Raw genomic sequence first — 21,512 nt, forward strand, 5'->3', positions numbered from 1 at the left:
CATCCTGCTTCACTCTTCTGGCTAAGGATTGCTTTGGCTATTCTGGGCCACTTATTTTTTCAAATGAATTAGATGACTGCTTTTTCTATTTCAATGAAGAACATCATTGGAATATGATGAGAATTGCATTGAATCTACTGAGTACTTTTGGTAGTATGGCCATTTTAACAGTATTGATTCTGCTTATCCAGGAGCAGTGTAGGTCTTTCTATCTTCTAAGTCTTCCTCTCAATTTTTTTCTGTAGTGTTCTGTAGTTAGTCATTATAGAGGTCTTTCTTCTGTTTTGTTAAGATTGATTCCTAAGTATTTTTTTTTCTAGTTACTCTTTTGGCTGATTCATCATTGGAGTATAGGAACACAATTGATTTATGGGTGTTAATTTTGTATACTGTTACTTTGCAGTATACAAAATTAAACCAGAGTTTACTGGTAAGAGATTTTTTGGCCTTCTAAATATAGAATCATGTCATTGGCAAACAGATACTTTGAGCTCTTCTTTTCCTTTTTGTATCCCTTTATTTTTTTTTTAATTTTGCCTAATTGCTCTGGCTAGAGTTTCAAGGATTAAGTGGAATAGAAGTTGTGAAAGTGGGCATAATTTTCTTGTTCCTGTTTTTAAAGGGAATGCTTTCAGTTTTTCTCCATTTAGAATGATGTTGGCCTCGGGTTTGTCATATGGCTTTTACAATGTTGAGGTATGTTCCTTCTATTCCTAGTTTTTCCAGTTTTGTAAACATGAATTGATGCATATTTTGTCAAATGCTTTTTCTGCATCTATTGAGATAATGATGTGTTCTTGTCTTTGAGTCTATTTATGTGATGTACTACATTTACTGATTTCTGTATGTTGAACCAACCTCACATCCCTGGGATGAACCCCAGTTGATCATGCACTATTTTTAATGTGTTTTTCTATGTGATTTGCCAGTATTTTATTAATAATTTTTGCATCTATATTCATCAGGGATATTGATCTGAAGTTTTCTTTTCTTGATGTGTCTTTGAATGAGTTTGGAAGAATTCCCTCATTTTCTATTTCATGGACTAATTTGAGGAGGATTGGTGCTAGTTCTTCTTTAAAGGCCTGGTAGAACTTAGCTGGGAATTCATCCAGTCCTGTACTCTTCTGTGTTGGTAGGCTTTTGATGGCTTCTTCGGTTTCATTTCTAGAAATTGATCTGCTTAAATTTTAATATCCTCCTGGTTCAATTTAGGTAGGTCTTATATATATAGAGAAAGAGATAGGTAGATCTATCTATATATGTGTGAATTTGTCAATATCATCAAGATTTTCAAGCTTATTGGAGTTTAATTTTTCAAAATTGTTTCCATTTATCCTCTGTATTTCTGTAGTGTCTGGGGATATTTCCATTTTCATCATGGATTTTAACAATTTGAGTTTTTCTTTTTTTTTTTTAGCTTGACTAAGGGTTTACCAATTTTGTATACAAGTTTTCTTTCATTGCCTTTTTGTTTTTTTTTTTATCTCAATTTCATTGGGTTCAGGTCTGATTTTATTTTCTTGTTCTATTGATTTTGCTTTCTAGTCTTTGTTTTGTCTTGTTTAAACCAGTGATTGAACCCAGGGGTGTTCAACCACTGAGCTACATCCCAGCTCATTTTGTATTTTTATTTAGAGACAGGGTCTCATTAAGTTGCTTAGGGCCTCACTAAGTTGCTGAAGCTGGCTTTGATCCTGTCCTCCTGCCTTAGCCTTTTGAGCCACTGGGATTACAGGTGTGCCCCACCGTACCTGGCCTTTCTATTCTTTTAATGAATGAGCTCAGTGATATGAACTTTCCTCTTCAAATCACCTTATAGTGTCCCAGAGGTTTTGATATGTTGTATCATTATTCTTATTTTTATTTCTTCCCTGATTTCTTCAAATTTATCTTTGATATGTATTTAAACTATTAAGAATTAATTTTGACACATCTCAGCCTTTTCATCTACCTATCTAAAAATGGGCATAGAGGAACATACAATTTTCACTTTCCTTGCATCAGATATTTTTTTTATTTTATACAATTTTCCAAAAGCTATTATTTTCACTCTGTGCTTTAGTTTAGAGTCAGTTTTAGATACTTTAGATATCTCCCCCATCTTATTGTGAGTAAACATCCACATATCAGAGAGCACATTTGGCCTTTGTTTTTTGGGGATTGGCTTATTTTTCTTAGCATGACAGTCTCCAGTTCCATCCATTTTCTGGCAAATGCCATAATTTCATTCTTCTTTATGGCTGAGTAATATTCCACCGTGTATATGTAACATATTTTCTTTATACATTCAGTTGTTGAAGGGAACCTAGGTTAGTTTCATAGCTTAGCTATTGTGAATTGAGCTTATATAAACATTGATGTGGCTGAGTCCCTGTAGTATGCTGATTTTAAGTTCTTTGGGTATATGCTGAGGAGTGGGATAGCTGGGTCAAATGATGGTTCCATTCCAAGTTTTCTGAGGAATCTCAATACTGGTTTCCAAATTGGTTGCACCAATTTTCAGTCCCCCCAGCAATGTATGAGTGTGCCTTTTCCCCCACATCCTTGCCAACATGAAATAGAATTCTTGAATGCACATCATACATCCCTCCACACCTCTCCACCAAAGCGAAACTCCTCCGCCTAGACACTACCATCCATTTGCCACTCAGCTATGTCTGACAATTCTCTCTTTCTGACATTGTGCAGCCAGTCCACAGCACTCCCTACTGCTCTACTTTCAAAACATCCAAAACCTGCCCACTGCTTACCAGTTCCTCCACAATCCCACCTTATATCCCAAGCCCCTTATACTGCTCTCTTTACTGCAACTATAACTCTCTTTGGATCTCCTACTTCTACTCTTTGCTTCCTACAGATTATTTTATAATCAGCAAAGTATTGCTTATGTATTTACCTGGTCCAAACTCTCCAGGGATCCCTGTCACCTTTAGATTATAACCTACACTATTATCATGGCCTCTGAGACCCTCACAATTTGGTCTCTGGCTGTGTTGTTAACATGATCTCCTATCACTTTCCCTTTTCCTCTTTACAACCATCCTGGACTGTTTGAAATTATTGAAACACACCCCGCCACAAGCCTAATCCATCTTAAAGTCTTTGCACCTGCCAGTCCCTCCACATGGAACCCATTTTCCCTATCTTTGTGTTTTTTCCCCTTTATTTTGTTCAATTGGTTACTCAACACTTTAACTCCTCAAAAATTTTTCCTTGACCACTTTCTTTAAAATAGCAGCCTGCATTACCCTTTGCCCCTTATTCTGCTTTGTGTTTCTTCAAAACATTTATTACTACACAGCATTACATTGATTCTTACATTTACTGAGACCTGGACCTTTGTGTTGTTCACTGTTTATCTCCAGCAGCTAAAACTGTGCCAGGCAATTAGTAAGTTAGCACTTCACAGGTATTGAACAGAGTGAACCAAAACTGAGGCACAGGGACCAAAGAAGAAATCGTTGAATACATGAAGTACAAATAATTCTGCCCAATTAAAACTTGACTTAAGTTTATATCATTGAAAATGGAAGAGAAACCTTAAAGAAAAATTGCACACAATTCAGTGGTATACTTTGGTAAAAGAGAAGAAAATGTTAAAGTTGACTTGGGATTTATCCAGGGCACTGAAGAGGAGTCCATCATTTAAGATCAGCTACTTATTTGGGGTGGGGAGAGGGAATGGGAAGCTGCGTTTTAGTTGTATTAATTTTATAATGACCAATATTTTTAGAATTTTTTACATTCAGTAGAAAAGAGTAATGACTGCACTAAGAAATGGAGCATCAAAATAAATGCTCTTCATCAAGAGTAGTTAAAACCCAGTTTTTATTAAGGTTTATTGCTGACTGCTTTGTGATTTCTAGACCAGTGCTGCATAGTATGGTAGGTACTTGCCACAGTGGCTATATAGCACTTGAAATAAAGCTCATCAGATCTAAGTGTAAAACATACTATGTATCACAAAATTGTCAAAAAAAATGAATGTTTTGCTAGTATTTTTATACAGTTACATGCTTAAATGGTAATTTTTGAACATATTGGGTTAAATATCATGCTAAAGTAATTCTACCTTCTTTTTTTACTTTTTTTTCATGTGACTACTAAAAATTTAAAATTGCACACATGGCTCACATTTGTGGCTCTCAATGATATTTTTATTAGATAATTCCAATCTAAACTATCCAGATCCTGAAACAGTGGGGTTGGTTTGGACTTAGAGCTCAGTACTTATTCTGCTGTTCCTTCTCTTTGTTTATGTTGGCAATGAAAATATCCTTGCTCTTTAGAAATAGTATTTGTGCATATAAGAAAAATAATTCCTCAGTTTTTAGACACCTTTTCTTAAGTGCTTAAGTTTTTAAACAAGAAAAAGTACTACCTTTCTTTTCCTCTCCCTCTACCAGGGATTAAATCCAGACCTTGGGTATGCTGGTAAGCACTCTCTCACTGAGCTGCATCCCCAGCCCAGCAACATTACCTTTTCATGGAAGTATAAAATGGAAGCAGATTTTGACATAAGGGACCTGGAATAGTCATCTCTTCCCAATAGTCAGATGTCTTGGTCAATACCCTGAGGAACAGAAGCCGAGACAGAAGATTTTTAATCCTGTGCCTAGAATTGGGAGAGCAAAAAATTATGTAGGGTTTCACTTGAGCTCTGAAAAGAGATGGCTGGAGGAAGGGAAAGGGAAGTCAAAGGCAATAGAGTCAATAGAAGGACGAAAAGCCAATAGCTGACAAGACTTAATTTCACTCTCTCAGAAAATGTGAAGTGACAACCTCAAAAATGGAAAGTTATACTCCATGTATGTATGATATGTTAAAATACATTATACTGTAAAAAGAACTAAATAGAACTAAAAATAACAAATAAAAAACTAAAAATAAAAAAAAAGAAAATGTGGAGTGGAATTGGTCTACCAAAACCTATCCAAATCCATTATTCTTCCTCATTTCTACTTCAGTTCCTTGCTCAAAGTTAATTTGTAGTATTTTCCTTAGTAAATGTGAAAGTGTGTCCTTAATTTATCTTCAGTGAAAAAAAATTAATGACATTATTTCAGCTACGTTATATCCTCTTTCACTAGACTTAACGTGGTTTGTATTCTTCCTCCTGAGTCTTCTTTTCTTTGAAGATGCTAAACAGCTTTCTGAATCAATCTGAAAGTATTTCATTATTAATTTTTAATTTTCCATGCCAAAGCCTCCCTTTTTAGAAAGGAGTTCAGTTCTTAAATTGGTACATTTAAGAGATGGAACTTCAAAATCTATATAACAAGCTTTAAAATACAGGTAGTCAGCTAATGAGGACTGAACATGTGGCTTTTCTGTGATGCAGTGCAGAGCAGGACATGCCTTCCCAGGTGCTGGGGCACACTCAAGAAATACATTAGAGCAGTAATAGTAATCAGTCAGCTTAATTCATTCCTACATTATATAAGATACTAAAAAGAAATTATTTTACATGCAAGGTTTCAATCAACATATAATTGTGAAGCTTAGACTGAGTCTTACTGAGAAAAATGTTAAGAATAACCTGACACAAGGGCTGGGGTTGTGGCTCAGTGGTAGAGCGCTTACCTAGCATGTGTGAGGCCCTGGGTTCAATTCTCAGCATTATATGTAAATGAATAAATAAATAACAGTCCATTGACAAGTAAACAACTACTAAAAAAGAGAATTACCTGACACAGTAGCTTTTTTCCACCTAAATTTTATTCATTCATATCTTCTTCACTATTTTAGTTTAAATATTGAACAATGGTACATAAATTTTTATTTTTTGCTTTAGGAGAATTATTAGAGCTGTGAAATCTTATTTCTAAATCTTAGATTTGTTAGTTGCTTTCCTCTAGGTATTAGTATACTTGAAATTAACATTAGAAAAAGACTTTATGTAATTTACCTTAAGAAACTATGGTATTACATGCTAAAAAATGAATTAGGAATTTTTTTAAGCTTTAACATTTTATTTACATTGCAGTGTATCAGTATTGTCTCAAGGAAGTAAGAAGTTTAACAAATAACACATCTTTTGTCAGTAATGAGAATTTTAATTTATTTATCTTTCATTCAAACTAGAATTGATGAAAATCAAGCAATAATTATGAAAGTCATGCATATATATTCCTGTGGCATATCGTCTATGTATAAAGCATTAGTTGTGCTTTAAATTTAGCCCCATAACAACGGAACACCTTTGATAATACAGTAGTATGGTGATTCTGGTAAATATAATTAGTCCCCAGAGTACCTCATTTCCCACTAACAAATTTCAGTCTCACTTTAGAGGTCTTTGTGACAAGCTCCAGGCTTTTTAAGCAATTTTAGTCTTGGTCCATCACCCCATATTTCTTTATCTTTTTTCTTTGTTTTTGTTTTTAAATCCCTGTATTGAGGCTGGGCAGTGTGGCACCTGCCTGTAATCCCATCAGTTCAGAAGGCTAAGGTTGGAAGATCACAAGTTCAAAGCCAGCCTTAGCAACTTAACAAGGCTCTGTCTCAAAATTTTAAAAAAGGCAGGAGAGGGGGATGCTTGGGGATGTGGCCCAGGGGTTAAGTGTCCCTGGGTTCAATCCCTGATGCAGGAAGGAAGGAAGGAAAGAGGGAGGGAGGGAGGGAAGGAGTGAATGAAGGAAGGAGGGAGGGAGGGAAGGAAGGAAGCAGGGAGGAAAGAAGGAAGGGGAGAGGAGGAATGGAGGAAAGGGAGGGAGGAAGGAAGGAACGAAGGAATGAACGAAGTCAGTCCCTAAGGGCTGAAATTTAGGGTAGGAATTGCTTCTAATCTTTTCATGCATTTATCTGTTTATTCAAAATTGAGTGCCTCTTGGTATACTAGGCACTATGTCAGACCAGTCAGTACTGTGGGGTCAGAGTGATCTTTGCCTTCTTGGTGCTCAAGGTCTAGAAAGAAAAACAGCTGTTAAATTTCAACTGTGGTATATGAACATGTGTAATGTGAAGACCTGACCTAGCATGAGAATTGGGGGAAGGCTTCTCTGAATGCAGGATTATTTATATAGGCCTAAAAGGAAAAAAATCAGGACAAGAGGAGAGGAGAACACATTCTGAGCATAGGAGACAGTGTATGTGAAGGCCCTCAGGCAGCCCAGGCAACACCTTTGTTCTGCAGAGTAGAGAGCTGGGTGGTGGGAAGGCAGGCAGGGTCAGATGGTCTGGGGCTTTGTTTGCCTTTTTAGAGATTTAAGACTTTATCCAAAGAGCAATGAAGAACAGTCAAGAGGTTTTAAGCAGGAGTGTGAAATATTCAAATACTGTCCTTTCAAAACTTTGGCTACAGTTTGGAGAACAGGTTAGAGAAGGACAAAATTGGAGTCATTAGTGAATGTTGCTTCCCACTTGGTAACCTTTCTGTGTTCAGATTTATATATTCCAGACAACTATTTAATATATGTAGTGTACTCAGTCTTCATTTCCCAGAGGTTACATTTCTAGGTCTTAGAATCTATTGACTTTTGCCAACAGGATTTTTTTTTCTCTTTCTCTCTCTGTGTCTCTCTGTGTGTGTGTCTCTCCCCCACACACACACACACATATCCATTTCTTTTTCCTAAATAACATTTCTTTTTAGTTATCTAGAATTTTTTTTCTGTTGCTTCTGTTAACTGTGGGAAAGGAGAGAAGTAAAATAGAGCAGTGCAATCTAACTGGATGTTTTAGGTCCACATGATTCACTTAGTCTTTAGTAAGCATTTATTGATCATTTACTCAGTGTCAGGCTCCTACTTATGTATTTGGGATGCAAAGCGTGAAGATAGGTTTTCTGTCCTCAAAAGGTTATAATTTAGTGGATTTCAATATTTATATACCAACATTAAGTTTAATAGGTTTTAAAATTATTTTCAATTTTTCTTCTTACTTATCTGAAATTCTGATTATATTCATCCTTCAAGAATAGAAATCCTGAAATAAATTTAGTAAGTTTTCTGTGTTGGAATCTCTGAGTGCTCTCAGTCAATTGAAGAAAAATCTCTTGAAACCCTTTTTCTCACTCAAAAATTAACAACAAACTTAAAAAGCTTTAAAACAAATTGGCTATTATATAGGGCATCAGTTTTGGTTAACACAGATCTTGCTGCTTAGTTTCCTGGCCAGGAGTTTTGGCTCTACCACACAGTCCCAGCTATTACCAACCAGTATTACCACCAGAGGCCTAAAAGCAATAGGTCTATCTGGTCATGGACTGGAACATCTAAAATTGAGAGGCAAAATAAACTTTTTGTTTTTATAAGTTAATTATCTAAAGTAGTTTGTTCCAGTGACGGAAGGCTAACACGCTTGATTTTATAGGTTTATAACTGGAAAGCATTTGTCTCAGCTCACTCATATCTGATTTAAATGATATTTAGATTTTAGACTTTAGGGTTTATGCTGGAATAAGGTTAAGTCTTCTGGAGATAATAACATGTAATAACCATATTTTGCATATGAGAAGGACATGAATATATTGGACCAGATTGAATGTCTATGTCCCCCACCAATCCATATGTTCAAACCTAACCCCCTATTTAATGGTGATTAGGAAGAAGAGCCTCTGATAGTTGACTAGGTCATGAAGGGAAACCTTACAAAGAGAACTAGAAGTGTTCCCCTGGCCCTTTTATCACGTGAAGATATAATAACAGGGCAGCTATATATGAACCAGGGAGTAGGACCCCACCAGATACCAAATCTGTGGGCATCTTGAACTTGAACTTCGTAGCCTCCTAGAACTGTGTGAAAGAAGTATTTGTTGTTTAAGCCACCCAGACTATAGTAATCTATTTTAGTAGCCCAAGCTAAAACTATAAATGTCAGCTCAAAGGAATATTGAACAAACTAAAATCTTGTATGCAAAAATGATCCTATTTAAGGACACACCCCCAGTGATGTCCCACTGGGCCCCACCTCCCAAAGGGATTACCATCTCTCAAGAATACCAAGCTAAGACCAATCCTTTAACACATTGGCCTTTGGGGGATGTTCAGTATCCAAACTATGTAGCACCAAGGAAGTTTGTGTTTCCAAAATACAATGATGGGACAGGAGCAGGATAGATATTCTGTTCCAAAAGGGATAAATAGGAAAGAAAGGAGTAATGAATCCCAAATAAGTCCGAACTACAAGGCTGACTTCATGAGATCTTAATGCTTGAAAATAATCTTTTGGCTTAATAATCTGCCTTCAAGGCCCACTGGAGGGGAAGTCCTACCTTCTTGTCACACTGGGCTGGAATCCTGCCTTTTGAACCCACTAGATTTGGCACTTCTGCCCCTGTAACTGCCAAACAGCAGTTAAGTCCCCAAGGCTTCAGGTGATCCCACCCCCATGCCCTTAGATAGTTTCTCCCCCACAGCTTTGGTGGAAATTGTCTGGTCTGTTGAAAATGAGGCGGTGATCCCTTCTTTTGAAATCAAGGATGCAGCCCTGCTGATCTCTGAATCACCTTCAGGGTCTGTCATCATCTTTATTTTTTTCCCAAAGAGTAGTGTCTGCTGAGGTAACTCATCAGGCCCATGATTCACAGCTACACTAATCTCTTTATTAAACAGTTGCTCTTCTAAACACACTCTTATTTTTGTGATGTGGATAAGCTGAGAGTTTTCCAAATCTTTACATGCTAATTTCTTTTTTCTTTTGGAACCAGGAATTGAACTCAGGGGTGCTTAACCACTGAGCCACATTCCCAGCCCTTAATTTTTTACTTTAAGACAGAGTCTTGGGGCTGGGGTTGTGGCTCAGTGGTAGAGTGCTCACCTAGCACGTGCAAGGCACTGGGTTCAATCCTCAGCACCACATAAAAATAAATAAAATAAAGGTATTGTGTCCAACTACAACTAAAAAAATATTTTAAAAAATAAAAGACAGAGCCTTGCTAAGTTGCTTAGGGTGTCACTAAATTACTCAGGCTAATCGGAAACTTGAAATCCTCCTACCTCAGCCTCCTGAGTCACCAGGATTACATGGTGCCCAGTCATTCCTTTCCCCTTGCATTTTTCCATAAAGGAGCCAACCAAGACCTTCAGAACTTTGCTTAGAAATTGCTTCAGCTAAATATTCAATTTCTTCACTTAAAGTTCTGCCTTCTATAAGACTCTAGTACACGAGCACAATTTAGCCAACTTCTTTGCCTCTTTATAACAAGGATTCTCTTTCCTCAGTTTTCAATACCATGTTCTTTATTTCTGAGAACTTATCAGAATGGCCTTCATAATACATATTTCTACCAACAATTTTCTCAGGATTCTCAGGTGTTCTCTAGAAAGATTAAGGCTTTTTCTGTATTTACCCTCTTTACTTTTTGAGCCCTTACCAGAATCACTTTTAAAGATTTGCTCATATCAAAGTAGGTTTTTTCCTAGCATGCAGCTAAAAACTGTTTCTCCTCTTATCACCAAGTTCTAAGCCTTTTCCACATTTTCAGTGTTAGAGTAGCACCCTTATCTCTTGGTATAAATTTCCTGTCTGAGCGTGGGCTGTAGTAATAGTCTGGGTTGCTTTAAATATAAATTTGTTTCTCATAGTTCTGGAAGCTGGGAAGACAAAGTTCATGAGACTAACAGATTTAGTGTCGGAAAGGATCACTTCTTGGTTCCCTGACAGCCATCTTCTCAGTGTGTTCTCACATGGTTGAAGGACTGCAGGAATCCTCTGGGGCTCTTTCTAAGGGCACTAAGCCCACTCAGGAAGGCTCTGCCCTCATGATTGAAAAATCTACCAGACCCTACTTCCTGATGTCATCATGTTAGTTTTAGGGTTTCAACATATGAGTTTGGGGGGTGGGAGACACAAATAGTCTTTAACACTTGGGATCTCAACTAGTCTTATGATTTAAATACTGTCTATATGTCAGTGACTTGCAAGTTAAATCTCTAGGCATGACCTCTTCCCTCAAGTCTAGATTCACTTGGATGACAAATTGGCATCTCAAACTTAGCATGTCTGACTCAGAAATATTGATTTTCACCCCCACCCACTCTCCCAGCATCTTAATTTATTAATTGGCACTTAATTGGCATCTCAATTGGCACTGTTTGTTGTTTAAAATAAAACTTAAAGAGTAATGTCTTATTCCTCTCTTTCCTTTGTTTCACGTGTAACTTCTCAATCCTCTTTATTCTACATCCAAATATATCCCAGTTCTATCTTCTTCCTCTTCTCTAGTAAACACTAGTCCAAACCACTGTTACAGTGGCCTTCCTCCCCTTTCTCCCCAGTTTCACTTTTCTTACAAAATTCAGAGCCATCTTTTATGTTAGTCAGGTCATGCCGTTTACCCTGCTGATGATCCTCAGGGCACCTACTGGGTCAGGCTCTTAGTCCTCCATTGTACCACTTGAACTGCACTTCACAGACATGCTCCCCTCTTCATGCCCAGCTCACTGCCTACTTGGGGTCTCTATCCTAGCTGAACTGTTTGCCTAAAACACTCATTCCGAAGGTTTTCTCTTGTCTGCTTCTGCAGGGACATCTAGTTTCAATGTGACTTCTTCCAAAAGGTTTTTCTTTACTATCAACCCAATATTATCTACAGTTATTTCCTATCATAGTCGGCGGCTCAGTGGTAGCGTGCTCGCCTAGCATGCACAAGGCACTGGGTCCGATCCTCAGTACCATGTAAAAATAAAATAAAGATATTTTGCCCACCTAAAATTAAAAAATTAAAAAATCATATTTATAATTTTTCATATCATTTATCGTATTTATTTTGGGTTATCTGTTGTTTGTTTTACCTGGCTCTGTATCTCACTCAGCACTTATGATATTTTCTGGAATATAGTAGTAATCTGATATTATTAAATAAACACACAAATCTCACTTCACTTTTATATTAACCAATTGTAGTAACATTGCTGCCCAACAACACTGTGGTAGTGTCTTCATATAAGCTGATCCCTGAGATCATAGCTTAGCATCATACCTACATCATACCTACATAAGATAAATATAAAAGAATGAAAAATAAAATCTACCTCATAAGTAAATAACTCACTTTTTAGATTGACTTCTACTTCTAGAACATTGATTCTGAGAAATACAAAGAGGTAAAAATATTACAGCTGAAGATCCCTCCAATTTTCAAGTCTGGAAAGATTAAATTTCTTATTATTATACAAATGAGTGTTAAAGTATAAAGAAAATTAATGTAACTAACAAAATAATAAGATAGTTGATAAACTGTGTAATCAAATAGGAAGTATCTTTTTCTCACCTTATTTTTTAACTCTAGTAAACTATATCCTAAAGTATGTTAAACTAAACTATTAGCAAAAGTTATTTTCCATGTAAAAGTTATCTTCAGTTTGTGATGCCTTAAGGAATATATAAAAATAATAATTATGGCCTATCTAAAAATTTGATGTGTTCAGAGTAAAAACTACCATTTTACAGGAATTTTTTTTTTATGTGTGCTGGGGTCAAACCCAAGGCCTTGTGTGTGCTAGTCAAGCACTCTACCAATAAGCTACATCCCCAGCCTTTAAAGGAACTTTTAAATTTAAATTAGTCAAATAAATTGAAAATATTACTTTGTATTTTGGAAACACTTTGTATTTTGTAAAAGTAAACAAGTGAGCAATTAAAAATGAAATCACATTTCTCACTATATTTGAAGGGAAAAAGATATTGCTTTTTCCAATGATTTATCACTTAAAATTTCAATGAGCTTCTGAAGAAATGAATACAGATTGGAAATAATTTTGCCAAATATAGCTTAGAAAATGAATTAAAAATATATAAAAGCATCTCACCTTCCTTTCCTCTCAAGTACAAAAGCAGATTATTATTAAATCTTCACATTTTTAATGATTATCTCATGTTTATTTCTGGCCCCAAAATAGTCATTTAGGTTAGTAATGTGATTCTTATCTTCTTGTTTCTCCCTGGAGAAATCCTTCCTGAATCTCTAGCCGTGCTTGGTGTAATGCTTTCAGTGGTCAGATTTTAAATGTCTGGGAAGAATTTACAGCAATAATAGCCTTTCTAGGTTCTTCAGTAACCATCATCTTTTAAACTGAATTCTGGTTTGCATGTTTTAGCCTTTAATATTTTGCATAAGTAAGTCCTCCAGCCCCACAATCAATCATACAGTTTAAGAAACTATAGATAATTTAGAATGTGTCTTAGAATTCTTTTTGTCTAACTTCTCTCTCAGAACTGTTTTCAGCTTATTTTTTTCTTGAACATATTATAATTAATGTTCTGTGTTTTACTCTCCCTTTTTATCCCTCTTTCTTTCACTTAGTTGATTTCTGAATGTTTCCCTTTATTCCTGTGATCTTTTTTTCATAGCGGCATTCTCTGGGTGAAGCTTTGCATAAATCTATCAACAATGTAAGTGAGCGGCACTTACAGTTTATACACAAGGGCATGTTGCACTTTTGATTTTGCATAAATGACATCACTGCTTTAAAGCTTTAACTTAAATAAAAATTTGCAATTCAATAGAATATGCTTTGTTATATGGATACTAATTGCTTTTAACTTTCAGCCACTCATTTATGTATGTGCATACATCTACCACATTGTATTAAAAACACAATTTAGTAATAAAGTCAAACAAGATCTTAGCTCTCAAACATAAAATTCATTCTTTAATGTTAACTTTGAAAGATATAGCAATATTTTTTAAACTATTAACTAGTTGATTATCATAAATATGGAAATGAATATAAATATTTATTTATTTTTGTTAATCTTTTTTTTAAAAAAGTGGTGTTAGTGCACTTTTTTATTTAAAAGGATCAGGAAGTTATGAAGGCTCATGAGGTTTAGAACATAGTTTACATAATTTTATAATTACTAACAGAAATAACGTTTTCACACACTGAAACCTTTAGTTCAATAAAAAAAAAAAAGTGAGTTTTATTTTCATACCAAACCCACATTTAACTCGTCCTTTGAAATAACAGAGTTATCTTTGAATACTTTTCTTGATATCCTAGAGCAGGGGGCTCAGTATACTTTTCTGTAGAGGACCAAACGGTAAATACTTGTGGCTCTGTGGGTTGCTACTTGATTGCAGTTGTAGCATGAAACACTCACAATTATGTATCAACCTGTTGGTATAACTGTGTTCCAGTACAACTTAATTTATGAAACAGGCTCTAGTTTACCAATCATTTCCTGGAGAGATCAAAGCTTCAAGTCTAGAGATGTCCTGTGAAGTCTAATCTTCAAATCTAGAGAATAACCTACCTCTCTGCACGCTATGTCTATCCAGCCTCCCATGTAAAAGTTCAGCACCTGGCAAAAGGTTTTTTTCTACATATGTCATCTTTTTAAACAAGTGACTATTGATACATCTCTTCTTTATAGATGCTTTCTAAATAGTTTTAGTTCTGAATGAGAATGTGATTGGTAACACATTCTACAAGTATCTCTAGGAAATTATGAAGCATTATTTTGGTTCTTAATTGATAAATTCAGTTTACAAGTCTTTAAAAAAACAAAAATTATACATTTTTTAATCCAAATTTTTTTTCAGAATGATTATTTTGCAAACTTATTTTTCTTAAGTAGATTCTTCAGTAATAGCAAATTAGCGGTTTAAAAGGAATTGAAGTATTTGAGCACCTTTAAGTGTTACACCTGAGCACTTACATAAGTCATTGATGTATTAATATTCTTTTGTGTATTACCATATCCTCTACTAAGCCTAGGTTGGCAATTTCTGTGTTAATGTATATATTTGAAAGCATATAACTAAATATTAATGCCTAAATTAATAAGGACAATTTTATCCTAATTATTTTACTAAAGGGAGGTACTTAACCTTTTTTAAGATGGGGATTTCCATTTAATCCCATAACAAACTCGAAAGTTCATTTAACTAGAAAGAAAGAAAAGGGGAGAGGCAAGGAACAGTAATTGCCATAAGAAATGTGTATAGTCATTTAAAATAATGGGTAAGGGGTAGCCAGGCATGGTGGCCCATTTCTGTAAATTCAGGCCAGCTTGGGTAACATAAACTTTGTCTCCAAAATAACAATTAAGCAAAATGGGGCATATCTACATACCATGTGTACCCTATGAATGTTATTGTAAGGGAGAGGAAAAACTACAAGCATAAATTCACTGGCCTTCCTAAAGGAAATTATCAAATATCATTAAATAATCCTTGATCATACTCATTTGGAGGAAGCTACACAGAATTGGCTCTGTGAGAACCACTCTATTTACACCTGCAAGTCAGAACACCTTCATGACTTCACATCTGAAGTCATATTTACTTCTCTGATACAGAAGGACGGTCTGCCACCAGCAGCTTTAGAGGTATCTGTTTCCTCTGCTTTGGACAATAAATGCTGATCTTGTTGAAGTATGCCTCATGACCACCAAGAAACTTCTGTGTAGAAGACAGAGCCAATATTTTGTCAGATTGTGGTAGATACAGTCTCTACATTTAGTGAAATCATCTATTAGTTTACACATGATACAGTTAAAGCAAAAGAAACCAGGCAGTTTTATCAAGGCAGACACCAGGAGTTAAAATCTACAGAGATACATAACAAGTGTTATAACTCGTTTCCTCCTGGGATTGGGACAAGGAATTGGAATGAAGAGACTTTACTTTTTATTTTATATAATTCCATATTTTTAATTTTTTCTACAATAAATGCTTTTAACTTTTGTAATTAGGAATAAAAATATGCTGCACTGCCTGGCCCCAATTGCAGATTAAATCACAATCTCAAGGGGTCAGAGTCTAGCAACTGTGTTTATTAAAACCTGATACGCCAGGTTTGAGAACACAGAATACAGATATTACCTTAAGACATACTTTATTTTTTAGAACAAATTGTATACTTTTTGTATTCTTCGATTTCTGCTGTAAGACTGATTTGTAGGGGGCCACCAACATTGCATCAAAAAACAAACATTGTAGTGTACAATGAATCAAAATGTATTCTTCTGTCATATATACCTAATAGTTAATTTTAAAAAACCAAAGGTTGTAGATTAAATGTACAAAATTAATAACAACGTCCCATGTTAACATTCTACATATCCAGTTCTTCAGATTTGATGTTTCAGTTTTATTTTGAGGGTGTTCTAGGAGTACTGTATTGAAGTACAGAACCCTTGTGAGTTAACCCTTGTCTCTCTTTTTTTTAAAAAAAGTACCCATATATTTTTAATACTAACTATTTTATTGTAATAATTTTACAGAATTCTGTCTTCTGTACTATATTTTCAAAGAGACAGCAACACTTGATTTTCAGAAAGATAATGGTATTTAAGTGGTAGAAGTCAGAAGGGGGAAGTTACTGTCAGTGTAGTTTTAAATGTGAAAAATATCTGATATTTATTAATCAGTAGAAAATATTACATAATTTATATCTAAATTGCTGTGGTAAGAGTTTAAAAATAAGAGCTAATTCTTTTCTGAAATATAAGATTAACTTTTATTTATTTAAAATGGATAAGAATATTAAAATTTTTGAAGCTGTAACAAATGTGTAGAAATGTTCTACCTAATTTGAATATACTATACAATTCAAAGCATCCACTATTTCTTATTAAAATTAACAAATGCCTTTCTATGTATTGTATAATTCTACAATGAAAGTACTAATCTAGATTATTGCCCAAATCTTTTGATGGAAAGTTAAATCTTTGTTCTTGCTTGTTTTGAATTAATGAAGTTTTATATTAATATGTACTTCCATAAAATGTATTAAACCCAGCTGCTTAAATTATAGCTATAAAATATTAGATCATTTTACATTGCTTTGCTCATTGTCTTTTAAAATGCCATGTAATTTTTATGCTGCATAAAGGCTGATTTATGTATTGTGATTCTACTAATTTATTTATTAAAGATAAATGAGTTTTGATGCTGCATTGCATGATTTAGGCTTTCTGCATATCATTCACATTACTGTCGTGAGCATGAATTAAAATATTTTAGATTGCCTTATTATTTTGGTACGCTTTTCAAAATTAAGAATACAAAAATAAGTATATTTAAATATTAAACTGCATGATAATGTCTTCTGCATATAGCTTATATTATTTTCTTGAGTATAGATTTAAAGACTAATTATACATCCTAAGTTGGAAATTATTATTTTGGAGTTCTTTCAAGGTAAAGTATATTATAATACAGTAAAATATTTAAGCATATTTTAACTGGAGAAGTTTAAAACTGGTTAGATTTTAAATGCATGGCTATTATATGTTACTGTGATATTTCATTCATTCATTTTAATGTCATATTTCTTCAAAAGTTTTTTCTTAAATATTGTAGTCAGATTAACACAATTTGATACTATTGTAGTCAAAGTAACACAATGGAAGATTATTGACTCAGTGAACTTTTAAAGTAGATATTGCAGAAAACAAAATATGTTCATGCTGTGAAATGGTTGACTTCCTAACTAACCTAAGTGCACACTCAGTTAGAGGGTAGGATTCAGATTCATTGCCTGCCCAAATGGTGCTTGTGTGCAAAAAAGAAAATTATGCCCATTCTTTTGGGGTGGACACTATCTGTACCAGGGCAGACACTTGGAGAGCAGAATGATAGGTCGATTTTAGTCCCCACATAGTCACGTGCTGATAAATATCTTTGAGAATATCAACCATAATCTCACATAAAATGAACACTTTTCCCAGCTTTCCCACATATACTCTAACCAGTTCTTACTAGAGATAACTAGGCATCACCATGGGTTGTGCACCTGGAAATGACTAATGCTGAACTTGGGAAGAGAATGGATATAGTTGCTTTTTCTACTTCAAGAACCAGCTGGCTGGGAAGAGAATTGCTCTACTATTCACACATCAGCGTTCAAAAACATTTTTGTTGCCTATTCTCTTTTTATTGTATTTTATATAATTCTATAATTTTTATATGATTATTATATTTTATTATATTTTCTCTAGGATGTCCTTAATATTTTTTTCATCCTGATTATCCTTGCATAAAATGGTGACAAGTCACGTGGAATAATTCTTACTCTATAAGTATGGCCTTAAATGCAGCTGTGGCATTCTCATGTTATTTCCACATTTGCAGGACTCATTTCAGACTCTAAACCATGGGTTCTGGTGCCATTGAGAGGAATAGGGAGTTGCATTGCCTAGATTCATAGCCTTGCAATTCCCTCTTGGCTCTCTAAACATAAAATAACCTCTGAAATGTTATATTTGCATAGAAATTAATGAGTAGAATTCCTAAACTTTGAACAGGTACAGTCACTTCTTTAGAAATAAATTATAACATTAAATATCTATGCCAGTTGTATCATTTCTCACCAGTGCTTGACTGTTTTCATAAAAGCATATGCTAACTTTTATAATTAATCCTGATTTATAATTTTATCCAAAACCCTTCCTAATGATCCACCTAAGCTCGCTGCAGTCTATGACTGTTTCCTGCTGCTTTAAAGGAAGATAGCCACTCGCCTTTGGCATTTCCAGTTCCAGTGGGTTTTCTTTCCTCCTTTCTTGCTTTGCATTTCTGGTGAGACCCCACCCTTTCTCTGCCTTTCCTTGTAAGACATGTGAGGCAACTTACATCTGCCATCCGGCAATGAAAGGAAGGTCTTTCCCATTATACAAACTCACTTTAAAGTTTCCTCTTTCCTTGGTTTTCTTGGCCATGGAAACAGTTTTACTATACATAAACACATAGGATGTCTTAAGATATTTATGGAACTTATGGCTTTTTATCTAGTTACCCTAAATTCTTGTTCTCAGACTTTTAGAGTATGGTTGAGTTACATTGTTTCAAGTTTAGTAGTCTTACATGAGAATATAAATAGATCAAATTACATGGTTTCATCAAATACATATATGAATATGTACAATATATACATATATGACTTTTATTCTTATAAAATATTTCATTTTAAGTATATTAAAACTTCCAAACAATGCTAACATATTAGGGCTGATGTTTGTTTTCAAAAGGAGTAACAAATCAGTTTTCCATAGTGAAACAAAAGCACCTGATGTTAATGTAAAAATATAATTCCAGGATTAAGGGATGTTTGTGAACTTATTTGTTTGTTATGGTACTAGGAATTGAACTGCCCTGGCACTGGCACTGAGCTACATCCACAGCCTCCCTTGGCCCCTACTTTTTTTCTTTTTTTAAGACAGAGTCTTGCTAACTTGCTGAGGATGGTCTCAATTTTTGATCCTCTTGCCTCACCCTCCCAAGGGACTGTGTGACTGTGCTTGGCATGTTTGTGATTTTTTTTAAAAAAGCTTAAAGGCTTGCAAATCATTTGGATTAAATCAAAATGCAAAAATTTCAAAAATGAACTTCAAAACAATGTTTAAAGAAGACATTTGGCATTTGTTTTTTAGGGATTGGCTAGCTTCACTTAGCATAATCTGCTCTAATGCCATCCATTTCCCTGCAAATTCCATGATTTTGTCATTTCTTAGTGCTGCGTAGTACTCCATTGTGTATAAATGCCACATTTTTTTTTATCCATTCATCTATTGAGGGGCATCGGGGTTGGTTCCACAGTCTAGCTATTGTGAATTGTGCTGCTACGAATATCGATGTGGCAGTATCCCTGTAGTATGCTCTTTTAAGGTCTTCAGGGAATAGTCCGAGAAAGGCAATAGCTGGGTCAAATGGTGGTTCCATTCCCAGCTTTCCCAGGAATCTCCATACTGCTTTCCATATTGGCTGCACCAATTTGCAGTCCCACCAGCAATGTACAAGAGTACCCTTTTCCCCACATCCTCGCCAGCACTTGTTGTTGTTTGCCTTCATAATGGCTGCCAATCGTACAGGGAGGAAGAGCAGGAGGAAAAGATTAACATTAAACAGGGTCAGGAGGTGGGAGGGAAAGAGAGAGAAAAGGGAAATTGCATGGAAATGGAAGGAGACCCTCATTGTTATACAAAATTACATATAAGAGGTTGTGAGGGAAATGGGAAAAAAATAAGGAGAGAAATGAATTACAGTAGATGGGGTAGAGAGAGAAGATGGGAGGGGAGGAGAAGGGGGATAGTAGAGGATAGGAAAGGTAGCAGAATACAACAGTTACTAATATGGTATTATGTAAAAAATGTGGATGTGTAACCGATGTGATTCTGCAATCTTTGTAATGTTTTGAATAACCAATAAAAAAAAAGAAAATAAAAAAAAAAACAATGTTTAAAACAATGATTCTAAATTATAAGCTGACAAATCTTTTAAGGAGTAGGTCTTTAATTCTCAAACAATTTTAGCTTATTTATTGAATTGTTCATGTCAGAAGCACCAGCCCTTTTTATTTTTTATTTTGAGATAGAGTCTCATTAAATTGCTTAGGGCATTACTGAGTTGCTGAGGTTGGCTTAGAACTTGCAGTCCTCCTCCTCAGCCTCCAGAGCTGCTGGGATTACAGGCATGCACCACTGTGCCTAGCTTCAGGAGCTGTTCTAGATGACTCTGTAGTAACACAGTTCTAACACAATGGTGAGGTGTAGATGCAAACACATGACAGAGCTAGGATTTTAGCTCAGTCCACAAAGCTTAACTATTTTACTTTACTTCTTCACAAATAATTGCACTTAACTTTTCATACTATCTCCTTGAAATGACTATGACCTTATAAATATGTTATTTCGTATTACTAAGTTGCAGCAGGGGTGTTCATTGAATTTCTAAATATAGGCTATCATGTTCCTTAGATAGTTTACAAACAAGACATCTACTGAAAATAGAATTTTAAATGAAGATAGCTCAGGATTAGATTTTACTATAAAGCATTTTAAACTTTCTTAAGAGAATTATTTTGTAAAATGTTTTTGAAATGCTTTCAGCAATGAAAGGAAATGAGATTAGCAATGTATGAGATATGCCTTGTATTTATTCTTCATTGTATGCCATTCTGTGGTGTAGATTTCTTTGCTGAAACAGAATCTGGAAATTCAGCTTTCCCAGTCTCAAACTTCTTTGCAACAACTGCAAGCCCAGTTTACACAAGAACGACAAAGACTTACCCAGGAGCTTGAAGAATTAGAAGAACAACATCAGCAGAGGCATAAATCCTTAAAAGAAGCACATGTTCTCGCATTTCAAACCATGGAAGAAGAAAAGGAAAAGGAACAAAGAGTAAGTTTAATATGACATATGTTCAAATGTAATTAACCTTCAAATTCTTAAGAATTTTTTTTTGCCCCAAGGTACTATGTATTATTTTTATTTAAATAAATTTTCCAGGATGTGACTTCCTATGATGATCAGAATGATTAAATGATTAAATATATACACTAATCAAACACTACACTAGACTAGATTGGGGCCAACATTTTATTTGTTTCTGATCATAATGCTAAAACTTTCATACACTCTCTAGTTTGTTATATATTGTGATTTTTTTAAAAAGCTAAAGAAGAAATAAATTAACCTTTTTAGCATGGTTCTCCTAAATATAACAATTCTAATCATTTAGTACTCTTCGTATTTGTAATTGTCTTCCCTCAAATTTTTATTTATGTCGTTGAGTCTACAAAAAATAAGGGTATCCAAAGGATTATATATTTTATCCCAG

The 21,512-nt window shown here is 34.8% G+C and overlaps 1 protein-coding gene across 3 annotated transcripts in view; it reads left to right on the forward strand.

Annotated features, from left to right (window-relative positions):
* The window catches only part of Fam184a (family with sequence similarity 184 member A), a 124,450-nt gene that overhangs the window by 67,757 nt on the left and 35,181 nt on the right, over positions 1-21,512 (forward strand). For all 3 annotated transcript variants that reach the window (XM_076859784.1, XM_076859785.1, XM_076859786.1), the window contains one exon: positions 20,861-21,073. In XM_076859784.1, coding sequence (XP_076715899.1) covers positions 20,861-21,073 — 213 coding nt within the window. The remainder of the gene's footprint in view (positions 1-20,860; positions 21,074-21,512) is intronic.

This window comes from Callospermophilus lateralis, chromosome 6 (assembly GCF_048772815.1).
Source record: "Callospermophilus lateralis isolate mCalLat2 chromosome 6, mCalLat2.hap1, whole genome shotgun sequence".
Lineage (NCBI taxonomy): Eukaryota > Metazoa > Chordata > Mammalia > Rodentia > Sciuridae > Callospermophilus > Callospermophilus lateralis.